Here is a 17,878-nt window from a genome sequence, read left to right as displayed (position 1 = left end):
GTGTGACTCAGACAGCAAGCACACACTATGCAATATGGTTTATCCTGTATTTATTTGTAAAAATATCAGACATAGATCCTCTCTATATATATAATAGTGTCAAAATTACTAGTCATGAACTAAGGGGAGTGGAGTTCTAGCTCCTGTCTGGCTATTTCAGATAAGTGCAGAATGCATTGAATATTGGAGAGCTTAACAAGTGCTTTCTTTTGTTCATTTAAAAATGTCTTAAATTTTTCATTAGAGTATAGAATCTTATTTTTTTTATTTTGTACAAGCTGCGCTTTTTTAATTATAATCACTGAAAAATTCACTATAATTTGATTTTATAGGATTTTTGTAGCATTACAAAAATATAGTAAAACTGAGGTTAATACCTGTTGTGGCTAACCATATAAAAGTATTAAATCTTAAACTTGAACAAAAGTCATATTTTTTTTTACTAGATGTTAAATAGGGGAATATTTTGTTCTGCAGGTCATGATCACAAAAGTTTTATAGGTCAGCTGTGTTACCAGCAGTTTTTCTTTTCCCATTTGATGCAGAAACTATTCTGGTATGAGATATTCAGAATTTCATCATTTTTCTCTGTGGGAGTGATGCATACATTTGATGCCATTCGTGTACTAAATTGTAATTTTGGGAATGCTGGAATAATTCCTACCAAGACTGTCTTAATTGTGCCATCTGACATTTGAATGTCATCCCGGTATTAGCTCATAATAAAAGATAAAAAGAAATGAGTCAATTGTTCTTTCGAATATCCCTTTTTTTTGGTCTTGCTGTCTAAAAGCTGAAGTGCTGGAGAACATTTGAGTCCACTCTAACTATACAGTAGATGTTTATTTTGGGTCTGTTCTCTTTTTACTACTAACTCCCAACCTGCTCTCATGGTTAATCAAAAATTGCATCAAACACCGAGGGAGACTGTTGTTGTTCTTAGGCCAGAAGCTTGGGTTTGGGTTGTTTGTATAAAATTCTGTCTTTTACAGCAGGATAGTTGCTGTTTCATTTTCTGGATGAAAATTTTCTGGATTTAGACATACAGGATATGCTGTTTCATTTTCCCAGTTTAGAGAGGAATCCCTCCTCTACCCTAAAGGATAGAGGAGGAGGAGAAGTAATTAAGAACGAGGCAAATTACTGAAATATTCTTCCTGCAGATCCTCAATGCTATGATATACTGTACACAGTTCCTATGTATGAACTTCTACAGATTGTTCTCTTCTAGATTAGCTGGGCTTTGTAGCTGCCTTCAAGAAACAAACTTGAGCTGCCTTAGTAGAAATAAAGGTAATCCCTATTCTGTTCTTCATCTTTCACAGTTTATTGGAATTAAATACATTCAACTGCTGAATGAGATGGATGTGAATAGCAATTAAATGCAAATTTAAACATATGCTAATCCAAGTGACCTATTTTTTTTATTTTTTTAAGGAAGTGGGTAGGCCCTAAGTATAACTGTGGATCTAATTCATTGTCTTTCATGACAGCTTTGAAGGGGGAGGGAGGGAGGAGGAATCCTGCTTAGAACTTCAAGGACCTGCCAGATGTTAGTTCTGATGGGACTGTCTTACCAAGGGCTGGTACCTTCCCCTGGGTATCTGGGGCTCTTAAAAAGTGGCTGTTGGTTGCCATTTGTCATCATCTTCTCTGTTCTGTCTCCCGCAGCGTCAGAGGTGTCTGTCTGTCTGTCTGTGTGTGTGTCTGTAGCAGGGCAGCCACCCCGGCCTCACTGGGCTCCTTAAGGAAGAGTCACATCTCGATAGCACGATGCTGACAAGCGGATCAGAGGGGATGTCGTTCCTGGATGTAAGTTACTCAACCTTTTTTCCCCCCTCTCTGTAACCAAGATGAGAATGTGACTTGTTTCATTTACGAAGTGTAAATCTAAACTGGTTGATCAAAATCGCTTTTTAGTGCTTTGCTTTTTAATAAAGTGTGTTTGATATTATTACTGGGTTTGGATAATTTTCACTGGATCTTAAAGAGGAAAAAAAAAATCACCAACAGGTAAAGAGATTGTTCCTTGGTCTCTGACCGACATTCACCCTTATTCTAGGAAGATGTTTTTATTTCTGTGCAGTAGATGAAGAGCATTTGGTCGTGACGGAGCACTTAGCTTTGTGCTGTCATAAATCTGTGATTCTGTTCTGTAATTCTGATGGAACAGCAAACTTCTTTCTCACTATTCCCTGCTGCAGAAGCAACAGGACTGCTATTTACTCCTCTTGGGGATAAGGCCATAAGAAAGGGCACTTTTATCCTTATTTCTCAGATCTTTTCCCTTGGTCCACAGGGCAGTGGCTCCGCTTTCAGCACAACCATCTGTATTAAGCAGGTTGTGCTCCTCAGATCTCCACCTTCCCAATTAACATTCCAGGAATGAACTGGGTGATTTAGACATAGAGTTCTAAAAAGATTTTTGAAAGTCTGTCACAGAGTAGTGGAATTCTGATGAATGGCTACCAATTACTGGTAGGCAATTAATTCAATCAATATTGAAGTGCATTTCCTTGCTCTAACATCATGTCCAAGTCTCATGAATTTTAGTTTATATTTTCTCTCAGAGGATTTTCTAATTAAAAAGTGATTAAGCTGTTGGTATTAGCACTTCAGGAAAAGCTAGTGCAGGAGAAGTTACAAATTTTGGTTTGCCCAGTATTTCAGAAAGGGTTGGTTATTACACCTATCCTTATACACTGTATTTTACTCACCCAAGCAAAGGTTTTCTTAAAGGTGCGATTTGTTGACTAAATTAAATATTGCACTCTCACTTCTCTACACAGTACTCACCCAATACCTCTACGAAGAAAAAAAGACCTTAAACCGTATCTTTAGCTAGACTGTACGTTAATGATTAATTTTGGGAAAGTCTAAATATGACTGTGGAACCAGGTGAGCTGCCAAAGTCTCTGTGGGCCCATTAAAGATTCAAAACCCAACCTTAAGTTCTCCCTATTCCTTTTTTGTTCCTGGACTTAATTCAGTTCTTGTCCATCTTTCAAGGAAGTTCTGCTGCAGCAGCAGTGGTCTCAATATCAGCACTGGCGAAATGTAAATAGCAAACAGCTCCAATCTTGTATGAACTTCAGATGCAAGCTAAGGTGTAGCTGGATCTCTCAGAGGAAACAAAGAGCAGTTTGTTCTGACCACAGCAGAGGCACAGGCACAAGCCCATGGCAGCCCAGCTCGGGCTGTGGCCGAGCTCTAACTCTTCCCTGCCACCCTCAGGTCTGCTCTAACACCATTCAGCTGCGCATTATCAAACTAAATACCTCACCTGCTGGGAAAGGCTTCCATGAGAACCAGTCTCTTCTACTCCCATATGTTTCCAATTACAGATTTAGAAGCTTTTGCCTGTTTGCTTAAAGCTGGAGTTTTTTCCCCCAATCCCTCAGATACTGTGGTGGAACAATTCTAGGGCACGTTTACTCTGAACTGCAGTAAACTTCAAACAAAAATACAATGAGCAAATACACGTCATGGTATAACAAAACCCAGTCTGAACATAAATGATACCTCTTAACTTTAATCTTGCATCTCATTAGATTTTTATTCAGAACACTAAATTCTACTAGTGTGACACTTTCAGCTGTGCCTTTAAGGGCACTCTCCCATCGTGCCCTCTCAGCCCTATAAATCTGGCTGTGTCAGCTGCAACTACATAGTACTCTCTCTGCCTGGCCATTTGAGGTGCTACATCATTCATCAAGTAAGTGTTTTAACTTCTTAATTCTGTTTTTTTCCCTAACTTAGAAGTTTCCTAAAGGTATTCAGTTAAGACAAGCTCAAGTTAATGGCAACTCAATTTAACTTTGCTGTTACAGAAGAATTCTTAACTGAATACCTTTAGGAAACTTCTAAGACAAGCTCAAGTTAACGGCAACTCAATTTAACTTTGCTGTAACAGAAGAATTTGAGTGGGGTTTTTTTTTTTTAGTCCTATCTGAATAGCAAGGTGAAAAAAGACAAGCAGGGGGAAAAAAAGTGAGATTGTAGGTAAATGAGCTCTACAATTAGCATAAAGACTAGTCATGAATAAGTTGTAGCATTTGGAGGTTTTTTGGTTTTCAGAGACATTAGTTTAACAGGAAAAGTGTATCTGCAGTGAGCTGCAGTTATGTGCTTACACGTAAGTTAATACTGAAACAGTAATAAATCTTATTTCTTTATTCAACATGCACCAAACAAATAGATTTAAAGGCATTTATTCTCTCTGATTTTTATGCATACTACAAATTGCAAATATAGTATAAAATAGATTCTCCCCTGTAAGAAATTCTGGTTCCTGTTATGACAAAAATATAGTATTAAAGATTTGTTTTAAAAATACCAACTTTATAAAATGTTAAGTAAAAAACTAACATCAGTGGTTGGTTTAGGTATTAAGCCAAAGATCCGTTAGAAATCTACAAGAACCTAAAGGGGAAATGTCTTATTCCTGTGGCTTATCTCCAGGTACAGTGAGAAATAGTTGCTGTTAGAGGTGTGTGAATAAGAAGCTCATTTCTGTCATCTCTTGGGCAAGCATTAAAGGACCTTTAATGCCAAGTGTGACAAGTAGCTCTAATTCTCACTGTAGTCCAGACTATAAAATTTGTCTATAATCTTAATAAAATTGGTAGGTTGACCTTTTGGGTTCAGTCATGTTAGAAGGGTAAATACAATTCATTAGAGTCTGGAACTCCCAAGTTTTAAATAAAATGTTGAATTAAGAAGGTACAGCAAGAAGTAATGCAGGAGTTGTCAAGGACTTGATTGTTTCCTACAAGAATCACAAGGGGAGCAATGTTGGCTTTTCTGCATTCAATCTGAAAACTTACTTTCCTAGAAAGAAGGTCAAGTTAACGTTTTCTGCACTGTTTTAAATACTGGAACATTTCATAGAAGCACGACATCTAGAATTTGGAAACTCATTCCTTTTGCCACCTACAATTTAATCTGTAGTAAACTGAAAAACCTTAGCTTGAACAAACTGGAAAACAAGTTGTTTCTCATGCTTTAGAAAATCTGTAGATGCATAGATGTAGCTCCATCCTTCCACTTGTTAACATGGTCTGAAATAACAGTCCTGCAGAGTGGACACGTTTTTTCTCTATTAAACCATAAAGAGATGCATTCTTCACAAAATGTGTGCTGTAATGAAAAGAATGAGAACTTAGAGCTTCTAAGCTCTTCCACTTAAAAGACGGTACATTTTTTGCATAGCCTGACTTCTAAAAAGAATCAGAAGATATATACTCACTAAGCTAACTTTATGGTTTTTTGTTTACCAGTTGGTTAAAATAGTCTTATGTTTGCAAAAAAAATAATAATTCAGATTATGTGTATTACCTGACAGATAAGCAGAATAGGCTTCTGAAATTCAGCTTGGCAGATTGAACAAATATCATCCGATTCGGAGCACTGTCTCTTGCTCGCTGGCACCCCGTAGTGCTGTAAAACAAGGTATTTTCAGCCAATATTAGTTTCTAGGGGGTGGAGTCCAAACAGTCCCTCTTCCTACAGAGAAAGATTCTCTAAAAAACTTACAAATCTGACAGCGGTTACTTGGCAAGCTTTGATTCTCACTATATTTCAGCATAAAACTTTGCCCACATCCAACCGGTATTTATTCCAGTTAAAAAATAGGAAGCAGGACAAAAAGGATATGTTATTTCACATGTGTTTATCTGAAGACATGCAGCATGGGTTTTTTTTTTTGGTGTATGTGTGTTTTTTGTTTTATTCAGCTGACACTGTAATCACAGTCAATAAACTCAGAGTATGAAACAGGAGAATGAGTATACAGGGTTTACTTTAAAAAAGCAGTACTATGTTACTAGAATGATATAAGGTAATACAGGAATGAGGTATTTAAAAAATAAGTAGTTTCACGTAAATTTGGTTTATTGTTTTGTATAAAAGAATTCAGTACTCACTGGTCGTGTACAAAATATCCGTAAGACCTGTCTGAAGTTTCTCAATTGCCCAAAAAAGCTCAAGAGCTGAAATGGGAAAGAAAACCTGAGTTATGCTTAGTATTTTTCTGTGAAATAAAAAAGATTCCAAGCTTTTGTGTAGATTCCAACACTCAAAGTCTCACTGTTGTTTTGATGTTGGCAGGAACATAAGCAAAGCTATAGTTCCAACTCACCCTAATTTAGTTGCTTAATATGTAACCAAACAAAGAATTTGGCCTGAAGTTTTTTTCCCAGTAGGTGTCTATTCTTTAAAAGAAAAATAGTGTTGAGGTTCTGAAATGAAGCACTCAAGTGCTAATATACCAGCATTATAATCATAGTCTTTAGAGTTATAATTAAGATACCTTAGCATTATAAAGTATTCTTTTTTGTGTTCAAAGCTGAACTTGTACTGTGTCTGGTTACATTTGGAGTTCTCTGGTGAAGTAGACTGGTATGAATGCTTATGTTCAACTTGTTTAGCATCCCATGGGATACTCCAGCAGAGAGAAAATGTAGTTTCCTGGAAAGTGCTGATTCTTTTAGCCATTAATTTTACCTTTATTTTTGCAATCTCTCTTTCTCAGTATCTGGTAACAGTCCTACCAATCTCTGATGTAAGGTGGCCTCTAGTAATGGTGTTTTTTGCTATGCATAACCCAATCCATTCCCAGAACAGGTAGGGGGAAAAGAAGATTTAATTCCCAGAGCCAACATTTCTATCAGTTAAACTGAACCATCAACTTGTCAGTCAGTTCAAACAGAAGGGGAAGTTCAGAAATGTGTTTACGTGTCTCTAACCCTCCAGTGATAATTATTGCAAAATAGTTTTGAGAGGAATAGAAAGCTTACATACTTTTAGGATGAGGTAGAGAAGGCCCAACAATATCCCAAGGGTCCATCCCAGTACACTGTCCAGCTCCCCATAGCCAATAAGATATCGGAACCAAACTGGTATGGGGACAAACATACGGTAATACTGGCAGAGTTCTTCTAACAGCATGTACCAGTAGCCCTAAGCAAGACATGCAAAGGAATGGCTCAAGATTTAAAACACAAAGGATTTTTAAAATCTAAAGATGCGTTATGATGATAGGAAGTTACTCAAAAGAATAACTAACATCTTGAAACAACTAAATACGAAGCGTGAAAAAGAATGAATACCAGATGATGAGTCTCACCACAACTGTACAAATAACAATAACACAACTGATTGCTGTACTGCAGAAAATCAAATAATAGGCTAAAATAGGATCGCTTTGTCAGATGCCTACCTACTTAACAGTGCTATCAGACTTAATTTCACAAGCATTAGAAAATAAGGCAAATGTGGTCACATAAATCAGCTTGTCATTAGCAGGGTTGTGTCCCGCAAGGCCCATTCTTTTATTAAAAAACATAACTTAGAGACTGTTTTCCTGCAAATGTTATTTAATGCCTGTGTAAGAAGCCTTATCTTGTGATAATTAACTGCTAAATACGATGGGGTCATAGAAGAGTGACTGGATTGAACAGGTAAACAGAGTTCAGTGACACCCTAAAAATTACTGAATAACAACTACAAAGCACAGATGTCCTGCACAGAGCACTCTGTGTGTGTACATCTATAATCGTAGATATTTAGTTTAGCTCTTACTTTATTTGCTTAAGTTTGTACTTGTATCAGGGAAGAAGTACTCTTTCTATAACGTACACTGGATAATGCCACAATTTGCCTCTATTGACCAGATTCCTGCTTCAATTTAGTCACAGTTAATGGTGTAATGGAATTTTCAATAACTATTTTTCAGATGTTACATCACTATCTATAGAATCTTGATTACAAACCGGTACTTAGAGAAGTTGGTTGTACCCAAGAAAAAATTGTTCTGGTACATTCTAAGAGATAAAACCTACCAAAACATCCTGTTCAAGTGCTACCACATACAAACTGTACCTGGTTTTTGTTGTTCTGTTCAAGTGCTACCACATACAAACTGTACCTTTAGTTTTGTGTTGTTTTGTTTTTTTTTTAACCAACACTAGTATTTGCTATTTTAACATAAAACTTAATTGGTTTTTGCCTGTTTCACCTTGGGAAGCAGTTAAACATAATCACCCCACTAACCAGTATAGTCTTTTGTGAGAATGACTAAACTTCACTGGTTTGAGGAATTCAGTTATGAATCCAATTCATTGATCTGACACAAATATCGTTTAAGCTTATTAACAAAAAGAAAATTCAGAATTATTTTGTGATGAGACAGAAAAAACAGCTGTTTGCATGCACAGATCTTAAAATCTTCCCATGTCAGTTACTGTAGAGCACATAAAAAAATTTGCTGTTTTTGGCTGCTCCGTGCTCACTGCCTGTGTACACATTCCTGCACTGCAGCAAATAAAAGGTTTCTTCATCCCCCCCCACTTAGAGACAGAAATAAACCCATTTATCCAATGACATCATACAAGCAATTGTTTCAGAACAGACTGTAAACCTTCCCTAGCACCAAGCAGGGAAGAACACGAAATCCACAGGGTTTTCTCACCCACGGTGTAGTGGTAGATTATATACAGACCTTTAATTAAAAAGACTTTTCTCTGGGTAGAGTTTAATAATTAGCTCATTTAACCATAAAAGAATCTTCATAAGGAAGCAAAAATATAGCTTGTTTCCTTACCTTGGATTTAAAGGACATCATAAAAGAAGGCACCAAGAGAATAAAGCACTTGAAGCCCATGAAGAGGAATTTCAGAATGAAGTCTGTGACTCCCACAATCCAAAGTACCTCCCAGAAGTTCTTAAAATCCACAGTAGGGTTTAAGAAGATTAAGCTACAAAAAGAATTATCAGAAGTTACTGGAGGACCCTATTTAGAGGAAAGCATAACCAGAGATTATCACGGCAGGTTTAATTATAAAAGGAAACCTGGTTTACACAGAGGAAATATATTTGCTAAGAAAAGGAACTCTTTAATTGTAAATTGATCACTTATGGTCTCTGACAACCTTTCCGTTTTTGAACCTTCTTTCCTATATCTTCGCCACAACACCCATCCTCTAGAGACAGGCTTGCTTTCCCTTTTTAGCAAAACAGCCTTTGAATGATTTCCAGCCAAAACTGTAGCTCCACAGAGCCCCAGAATGCCCCAGTTGGTATTTTGAAGGCAAGGAGGTAGGGTCAAAGCTCGGAGTCAAACCCAGGTACATCCCCCATGGCACAGCACCGCCATCGAGCTCAGTATGGGGTCTAATCTTACATATTCCAACATACTGGTTTTAAGGACCTGCTCAGTTTGGCAGAAAAGGAGGAATGGAGATTAAAATTAAAGAGAAACTAATGCCACAATTAAAGAAAACCAGCAGCAGCCCAGATAAAATGTTCCCAGTTAATATTTGTGTAATTTATGTCGTGAGTCAAGATGTTCCTCTACTCACCTGTAGTACAGTGACTGGGAATGGAAGGTGTAATACAGGAGGAGAGCTGATCCAGTTAGGTACACCAGTAACCAAGCACATTGCAGCTTGGAGCACCGTTCCTGTAAGAACATTGGAAAGATGAATTACAGCCCGTATCTCAGGATCAGTGTCCTCAATATATCTCCGAAGCACTAAGGCCGTTGCACTGAAAGGGGTTTTACTACTAGAGGATTTTATCTTAGTGGTTTCAGGCCAAATAAAATAGGAGAACTCAATGGAAAGGCAAAGCAGGAATTTTAATGTTTTCAACATAACAATTTCTATGTGTAACCAGGTGTTTTCTAAAACCACAACCAAAACCTACCCCACTCTAAAAAACCAACAAATTTTCCTTTGGGAATGAACAGAGACAGCTGAAAGTTTAAACGGTCAACTGCTATTTGATCCCAAAAATACAGTTAAGAACTTTTTCCATAAATTGCAAAAAGCTTTTATCAGTTGAAGTGATTTCAATAGTCAAAGTTGGGGTGGGGGGGAGAGAGGAGGAAACCTCTTGGTTAACTTACAGAATTTTGTTGGGTGATACTTACTCTTAGAAAAACCTGATTTACTATGCTTTTGTTTGCATACATATAAGTTGTTAGCAGCCCAATTCCAAGAGAAATGCCTATTAGGAAAAAAGGGTCAGTTATACACAAGAAAATAAAATAAAAAAAAAAAAATTACTGAACTGGATTAAAAAAAATCAGCCATTTCTAATATGTCTTTGTAATTACAATTAATAGCTCAGACTAACAAGGCAGAATAATTAAGCACATCGTACGTATGCCAGCAAAGGAAACAGAAGCCACCGAAATGTAGTTTAGTAAATCTCTCTTTCTGATGAATAAAGCAAATAAAAATAAAGCTAAAAATAAATTGAATTATATTTCAGGCACGGTTATTAGTGTATCTCTTTGGGAGAGGGAGGGATCTATTCTCTCAGACCTTATTTTGTTATACTCTACCAATTATGTGCTGGGTGATCAGTTTGACACACAGAATCAAGATATATGGCAGACTTTTGTGCAGCCACGGGAGGAGGTATCTGAGCTCTGAGAGGGAGCTGCCGCCGTGTTCCTCAGAGTCTGGAGCGGTGTCCTCCAGCCCCACGGCTTCGCTGGGGGCATGTCCCTGGGAGCGATTTTGGGATCCTGGCCTGGAATGCCGGGAGCTGTCTCTGGTGTCTCCCACAGCAGAGCTGAGCTGTATGCGGACGTCTCCGCCGGGGTGGCACGAGCTCTCTCCCGACAACCTCCCTGCGTGGGCGCTCTGAGAAGGTGAAGAGTCATCACCACTCCCTTGGATGTTGTGGAGGTGACCGCAGTTTGGTTGCATGGTGGGATTTTGCTTCTGGTCCAGATTCTTGCTATTTTGTCTCCTAAAGTAGGATATAAAAAACTTACAGTTGAAGGAAGTGATAACTAGTTCAGGGTAAAAACAAAAAAAACCACAACCAAACCAAACAACAACAATACAAAAATGCTGTAGACTGTACTGAGTGATTGCTTGCATGATTTCTGACAGAGACTGCACTGAGTGATTGCTTGCATGATTTCTGACAGACTGTCTGCGTTCTGAAAGCTGGCACCCTGTGTTTGCACCCTCCTTCCATGGGACAACTTTCTTTTTGCCGTATTTCGTCTTTTTTTGCCAGATTTCTTTTTGACTTCCTTTCATTCACGTGCAGACTTTCTCTCCAGCAGTGAACCTGGCTGCCTTATTAAAATCCGAAGTTGCTCCAGCACAGATCAGAACAGCACAAGCTGCTGAAGAGGAGACCAGCACTAGCTTGTACAGAAGAGATCCTCAGAAGTGCTGCATAATTTCACAAAAATAGTAACAGTAGCAGGCCAGAGAAGGAGCAAACAATGATGGGAAGGAAGGAAAGCATACATTTACATGCATCCATAAAACGGTAAGCATTTGTTCAGACAAGTCTAGTCAAAAGCTAGTGCATGCTCAAAATTAAGGGCCATTATGAGATTAAGGAGATTATCCTGTCTGGGTAAGTGAGCAGAACCAGGTTAGTTCCATTTTGTAAGAAGCATTTAAAAGAGCCTGGGCCATCTGGTCTAGGTGAAAAAAAGGAAGTGCAGCCAACAACCAGTGATCTAACAGCGAGACCACACAAATGAGGTCTTACTTATCTTTCTTTCCGCATCTTTTTGTTGTCTTCCTGGGCAGTTTTTCACTTCTGTGTGAAGTGAATTTGACATCGGTCAAATCGTGTTAAACCTACTTCACTGGACTGGTGTGATGTGAGAGTAACGATTTTGGGGAATGCTTTGGATTTGGCACAATACTTGTCGCTATCACATAATATTATTGAAACATTGGGAATTTCTTTATAATCCTTTTTCTATAATGCAAACTCTTCCTGATTCCTCTTTGAAATTGTTTTTTTCCGGAATCTTAGTGTGTATACACAGCTGGTTTCACTGGGGTTGCAAAAAGGTTAAAGCAAAATTGGATTTGCACAGCAAGAAGTTTTTAATATATATATATGCACAAACCTAGAATTCTTTACCCTTTACAATGGAGATTATATTAGAAGAGTAAATTGCATTGATTTAAAAAATGAGTACAGGAACTTACTACCATTTAGAAGCGCTGCTGCTGCTACTACTGTATTTTTGTTGGCTAAAGATGACATCATTCCTCAATGCAGCCAAAATTCACTTTCTGTAACTTTATGCCCATGAATAAAGCGAGTAAACCGGAGATAGCACTGACTTGTGTGAACATTATTACTCAGTGTGCCTGCAGGATCAGGCCACGAAGGCTGGTTTTAAAAGGAGGGGAATAATAATTTAAAAAAATATATGAATAAATCTCATTAGCACTCTTCAGTTGGTAGTTTGGGGGCTGCTTCTGCAAAAACTGACAGTTCGGTGTTAAAAAAAAATAAAAAGTGAGCGATCCCATTGTTGGAGCCGGGCCGCTTCCCCTGGCGCTCTGCCTGACAAACTTTCAAGTAACTTAAGTTATTAAACGGGATTCCAAGGGGTAAGAAATCCGCAGGCGGCGAACGGCTCCCACAACTTCTCTTCCTCGCCCCCACTTTCCCGGTAAAGAGATAAAATTAAGTCCTTTGATAAAAGCACTTTTCCAACGTTTCCCTTCTCTTCCTGGGGCCGCCGCTGCTTCCCCCTGGGCCGCGGCGGCCTCTCCCGGGCCCGGCCGGGCCCCGCCGGAGCCAGAGCCGCCTCAGCGGCGGCGGGCAGGGCTCTGCCGCCGGGGGTAGGGGGGCACCCACCGGCCCCCACAGAAGCCCCTGTTCACGGAGGGGGGTGACCCTGGAGGCGAAGTCCCCGCTTCCTTCCCCCCGCCCCCGCCGCCCCAGTTCTGAGGGGAAGCGGCCGTCGGGGAGCCCCTTTGTCCCGCCCACCCCTCACACCGGGCCGGCGGCGGTACCTCATCAGGCGGCCGGTACCTCCCGCCCGCCGCCGCTGCTGCCCAGGCCGCGACCGCCCGCCGCCTCCATCGCCGCCGAGGCCGAGTGGGTGGGAGAGGGCGCGGCGGGGGGAGGAAGAGGAGGAGCCGTGAGGGAAGGAGGAGGAGGAGGAGGAGGAGGAGGAAGGCTCGGAGCTGGGGGGGTTGCTGTGACGACGAGCGGCCGCGGCTCGTCGAGGCCTTCGCGGCCGAGGGGGGGGCCCCTGTGGGGCGGTGAGGGGGGAACTCGCCTCAGGGCTGGGCCCGCCAAACCGGGGGGGGGGGGTGAGGGGGGGCAGTGGTTCCTGTTGCTTTTTATTTAAAGCCTCAATTAAAATTAACTTGGGAAGGCAATAAGGAAATTAAGGCACGAAGGAAATTAAGAAATGTATGTAAAAATGTATACGTACTGCAGTATTATTATTTCTCGGTGGTGATTAGCGCTCACCGCAGGGAAGTCCTGCTGTCTGGAAATTGGCTTTGCCTCCTAGGAAACCTGAGGAAAACGCTGCCCTACTTAATGCTGCTGTAGCTCTTAGGAGAAGCTTGAAATTAAATAGATACAGGGTTTTCTTTCAAAATACTCTCTTGAATAAATTAGTTTGCATCCAGAAATGGCATCTGTTTTCCTTGGCTCGGATATTTCTCTAGAAGTGTTTAGGTATGCAGCTCACACTTAAACCGGTGCTTAATATCTGAGCAGTTCTGTGTTGTTCTGAGTTAGAAACACTGTTTTAACTCAAAGTTTTAAATGCAGAAATGCTGTGGGGTCAGTAACCCTGGGAGAGGGGGAGGATGGGCACTTAGACATCAGACCTCATGAGGTGAAAGATAGTGTTTGGAAGAAGTAAGTGGCCTGGTGTTCAGTAACATATGCCTAACTATAAACCTTCTCTTTTATACTTGAGGAAGAAGCTGAAAGCACTGGACACACCTCTGTTTCTGTTGGAGGTAGGTTTTGAGGAGGCATCTGCAGCAATTCAGTCTACTTTTATGATGTTTTTGGAACCTGTATCGAGAATTTCTTGACTGGAAATTTCAGGCCTCATATCCTCTGCATTTCACTTGGGCTGTGGCTGATGATTTGGAAGAAACCTGGGCTGGTTATTACAGATACACTGCACTATGAAACAAACCCACAAGCCTCCTGTTCCTCTAGGCCTCTGAACTCAGAAGACCTAATTTGTACAGTACTTTTAATTATCACAATACTGCTCAACAGCAGCACCAATGCAGATTTCAGATGCTCGTCTGGAAGCACTCTAAGAGTTAAATGACTATATCCCCATCCTTCCAAGGATAACACAAAACTGTTGTGTTTGACTTATGCTGTGCCATATTGTTCACTCTCCTACTCTTTGCTCAGTTAGTCACTCACATAGTGTTTGGATTATGAAGGACAATGTGAAAAATCTTAATTTGATTCTCGAATCAGAAAAAGCGATTATAAATCTTTTATTTTTAAATAGTGTTTTATGATTGCAAATTATGCATGCCTTCTGTAAGTTGCTTGGAAGTGTATAAATATAAAAGCCTCATTCAGCTGTTTCTTTTTTATAATTACAACATGCATTAAAGTACAAATGTAGTTTAAAATCAAAGTTGTTCTCAAACTGTGTCTCATTGTTACATGCACTGCAAATATGAAATTAATTCGTGGCAGCTTATTAATCAATAATGTTTGCTCATGCAGGTCGCTTGCTGATTTATCTCCAATTCACAGCTCATTAGAAGGTATGTAACTCTTCAGTGGTGTTGTTATTTAACAGGTATGTTTTCATGCTGCTGCTAATGAACTCTGGATTTAGTAACTCCTGACACAAGAAAGATTTCAGAGATTATTAACATAAAATTGGAAGTCTGTTCCCATGGGTAGTGCATAGATTAGGTTATGTAATACCTAATAATAAATTTACCGATCTGTATTTTGGACTCTCCTTCCAGGGTGCCCATAAATTTCATACAAACAGCTGAATAGTTGTGTCCAGGCATGTTTTCAGGTGTATATATGCTCAGATATAAGTATCCTAGACTTTCTCATCCTCCTAGGTATAGGGGTTACCTCCTCAGTTGATGCTATCAGCAGATTCCATCAGTGTATTGCTACTTTCCCCGTGGTTGTTAAATTCATGAGACAATATTAGAACAAACACTGATGCTCATGGAACTCTGGGGGTTATGGCTTACCTTTTCAACAGCTACACTGTACTAAAAGTTGTTGAGAGATGGTTCTATGCATAGAAATATTCGAAGAAAACATTTTGCATCCTAGTCCTAATTCCCAAAGGAGCTTCGCAGAAGTATTCCTGCGTAGAACAATTTAAGAGATTACAATCTTCATATTTTTTTTTCCTCATAATAAACTGTTATATCACTGTTTTTCATCAGAAGTTGTGGGAGAAACTAGTCCTTGAAAATTCGATGTACAGCAGACATCTTTGATGAAATTTAAAGGAACTGATCTCAGATACACGGAAAGAAATTGTAGTTAATGGTATGATAAAAAATTGTTTCCTTGCAAGAGTAAAATAGCAGAATGTCCTGAATATTCAAAGGCTTTATTGGTTGTTTTCATTCTACACAAAATGTTACTTGAGTATGGAAGATTTTTGCAAAATTAAGGGGGTTTAGTTTAAATTGTCTGAAGGATTTGAAAGCCTTGTCAAGAGGCTCAAATGACCTTTACAATTTGAATGCTTCCTGAGATTTGAATGCTCAGTCTTTTTAAAAAACAGGGTTTGCATTTATACAACCTTTACTTCAGGTTGAATTTTGGGCACAAGAAAATAGCTCTTGCGCTCCCATGTTTAAAACACTGAAGGATAGAGACCAGTTTTGAAAACTCATCACTGGAGTGATGGCAGAGGAGCCTGAATTTCACTGTTGAAGTCTGGTCATGTAAGCTTTGTCAAGCAGACTCACCAAGAATTTGAACTATATATTTTTGTAATGCAATGACATCATCTTGTTCCCTGAGGTTTCCAGAAATCTCACTAGCTCTCTGTGTACGGCAGTGTGCTCATTTCTGTTAAGTCATTCTAAACTGCGAGTAGTTCCACTGAAATGGTGTCATATAATTGCTTTAAAACTGGTGAATTAGATCCCGGAGTCTCGGGTTTTGTGTATAGATAGAGCCTTGAATGAAAATTAGATAGTGGAGCCACAAAGGGCAGTTGTAATTTTTGCTCACTGCACAGGAGGGTGCTCAGCCTCTGTCTTTATCCACCAGAAAGAGCGATTCCCATGGTCATTAGAATGAAGTGGAGAAGCTGTTTTCTGAACTGGTCTTTTCTTGTAGTGACATTGAAGGATCTGTTAAATACAATTACTCGAAAAACATCCAGCTGTTAAAGAATTTTAGAAGGTGTGTGTTAATTGCTGTGGTAAGACCATTACGAAGGTATTTAGGTCAGAAGATGCACTGTAATGATCATCCACTGTGTAAGACATTAGTATTCTCTAGTGGGTGTGCTTAAAGGTGCCAGAATTTTCAATAGAATCTTTGAAGTTACTCAAAATTAATCTTTTTTTTCTATCATCTAATGTCTTAATCTGAATGTGTGAATCCTTGTGTGAATTGTTCCATTGAATAATGACATCTCATGTATGTTAAAACGCACCCTGAGGGGATTTACTAGGAAGGGTTAGATAGATTTGTTAAATTATATTTGGTCTGCAGTACCTGCTTATAGTTATATCTTTAATTATTTTATATTTTCCTTGGTAAATATCAATATATTTTAGGTTCAATATATTTTAGATATTTTCCTTGGTAAATATCAATATATTTTCGGTTCAAAACCCAAATAAATGTTCTAACATTACTCACTAAATGGAAATGTTTAAAAGTTATATTGGTTTATTAATTTAGGCTGGTTTGTGTTTTATAGTGGGAAAGATTTGAGGGGGGGGAGCTTCTGTGGCAAATTGTCAATAGGAGCAAACCCTCTTTTACTGCAGCTGGTTCTGTTGGTACCTCAGGGTGAGGTATTGCTTCCTGTAGGTACTAATGTAACTGCTCTTTGTCTGTGTTCTGATAGGATGGCAGCCTCTCGCTCACAGAAAAAAAAGTCTATTTTTTGAGGTTCTTTGTAATTATCAAGATTGTCTGCCATTAAAAGTTTTACTCGATGGACTATAGCCAGAACAAACGGTGCGATAAAGAATCTTCTGTCATTAGTTACCACTATATGTGTAAGAAAAGTTTTGTTTTGTGAGTGGCTAAAAACTGAGATGCTCATGGAACTCTGGGGGTTATGGCTTACCTTTTCAACAGCTACACTGTACTAAAAGTTGTTGAGAGATGGTTCTATGCATAGAAATATTCGAAGAAAACATTTTGCATCCTAGTCCTAATTCCCAAAGGAGCTTCGCAGAAGTATTCCTGCGTAGAACAATTTAAGAGATTACAATCTTCATATTTTTTTTTCCTCATAATAAACTGTTATATCACTGTTTTTCATCAGAAGTTGTGGGAGAAACTAGTCCTTGAAAATTCGATGTACAGCAGACATCTTTGATGAAATTTAAAGGAACTGATCTCAGATACACGGAAAGAAATTGTAGTTAATGGTATGATAAAAAATTGTTTCCTTGCAAGAGTAAAATAGCAGAATGTCCTGAATATTCAAAGGCTTTATTGGTTGTTTTCATTCTACACAAAATGTTACTTGAGTATGGAAGATTTTTGCAAAATTAAGGGGGTTTAGTTTAAATTGTCTGAAGGATTTGAAAGCCTTGTCAAGAGGCTCAAATGACCTTTACAATTTGAATGCTTCCTGAGATTTGAATGCTCAGTCTTTTTAAAAAACAGGGTTTGCATTTATACAACCTTTACTTCAGGTTGAATTTTGGGCACAAGAAAATAGCTCTTGCGCTCCCATGTTTAAAACACTGAAGGATAGAGACCAGTTTTGAAAACTCATCACTGGAGTGATGGCAGAGGAGCCTGAATTTCACTGTTGAAGTCTGGTCATGTAAGCTTTGTCAAGCAGACTCACCAAGAATTTGAACTATATATTTTTGTAATGCAATGACATCATCTTGTTCCCTGAGGTTTCCAG

The 17,878-nt window shown here is 39.0% G+C and overlaps 1 protein-coding gene and 1 long non-coding RNA gene across 4 annotated transcripts in view; one reads left to right on the top strand and one right to left on the bottom strand.

The window, feature by feature from the left end:
- Positions 1–4,158: 4,158 nt before the first annotated feature.
- On the bottom strand, positions 4,159–12,911 carry RNFT1 (ring finger protein, transmembrane 1). Of its 2 annotated transcripts, none has more exons than XM_014953326.1 (9): positions 12,798–12,911; positions 10,349–10,761; positions 9,932–10,008; positions 9,360–9,460; positions 8,603–8,756; positions 6,802–6,960; positions 5,925–5,990; positions 5,338–5,439; positions 4,159–5,139 (listed from the first exon to the last, which is right to left on the bottom strand). In XM_014953326.1, the coding sequence occupies exons 1-9, from the start codon at positions 12,800–12,802 to the stop codon at positions 5,005–5,007; spliced, it is 1,212 nt and encodes a 403-aa protein (XP_014808812.1). In that variant the 5' UTR covers positions 12,803–12,911; the 3' UTR covers positions 4,159–5,004. The 2 variants fall into 2 exon arrangements, with proteins under 2 accessions (XP_014808812.1, XP_014808813.1); XM_014953327.1 differs by lacking the exon at positions 12,798–12,911 and adding an exon at positions 11,527–11,881.
- Positions 12,912–13,146: 235 nt separating this feature from the next.
- The window catches only part of LOC106894586, a 29,219-nt gene continuing 24,487 nt past the window's right edge, over positions 13,147–17,878 (top strand). The window contains exons 1-3 of one of the 2 annotated variants that reach the window (XR_001413292.1): positions 13,147–13,476; positions 13,573–13,766; positions 14,509–14,549. This is a non-coding gene — a long non-coding RNA (uncharacterized LOC106894586). Of the gene's footprint in view, positions 13,767–14,508; positions 14,550–17,878 lie in introns of both variants that reach the window. The other variant, XR_001413291.1, reaches the window with a different exon arrangement.

This window comes from Calidris pugnax, unplaced genomic scaffold, assembly GCF_001431845.1.
Source record: "Calidris pugnax isolate Ruff unplaced genomic scaffold, ASM143184v1 scaffold133, whole genome shotgun sequence".
NCBI classification, from domain to species: Eukaryota; Metazoa; Chordata; class Aves; order Charadriiformes; family Scolopacidae; genus Calidris; species Calidris pugnax.
This window is presented reverse-complemented; position numbering and strand designations above follow the sequence as displayed.

Excerpts from the sequence above, each read along its gene's own strand:
- RNFT1 (XM_014953326.1), bottom strand. Across the intron at positions 9,461-9,931 it reads TAAATCAGGTTTTTCTAAGA|GAACGGTGCTCCAAGCTGCA; the intron begins GTAAGTATCACC and ends ATGTTCTTACAG. Across the intron at positions 5,991-6,801 it reads TTCTCTACCTCATCCTAAAA|CTCTTGAGCTTTTTTGGGCA; the intron begins GTATGTAAGCTT and ends TTCCCATTTCAG.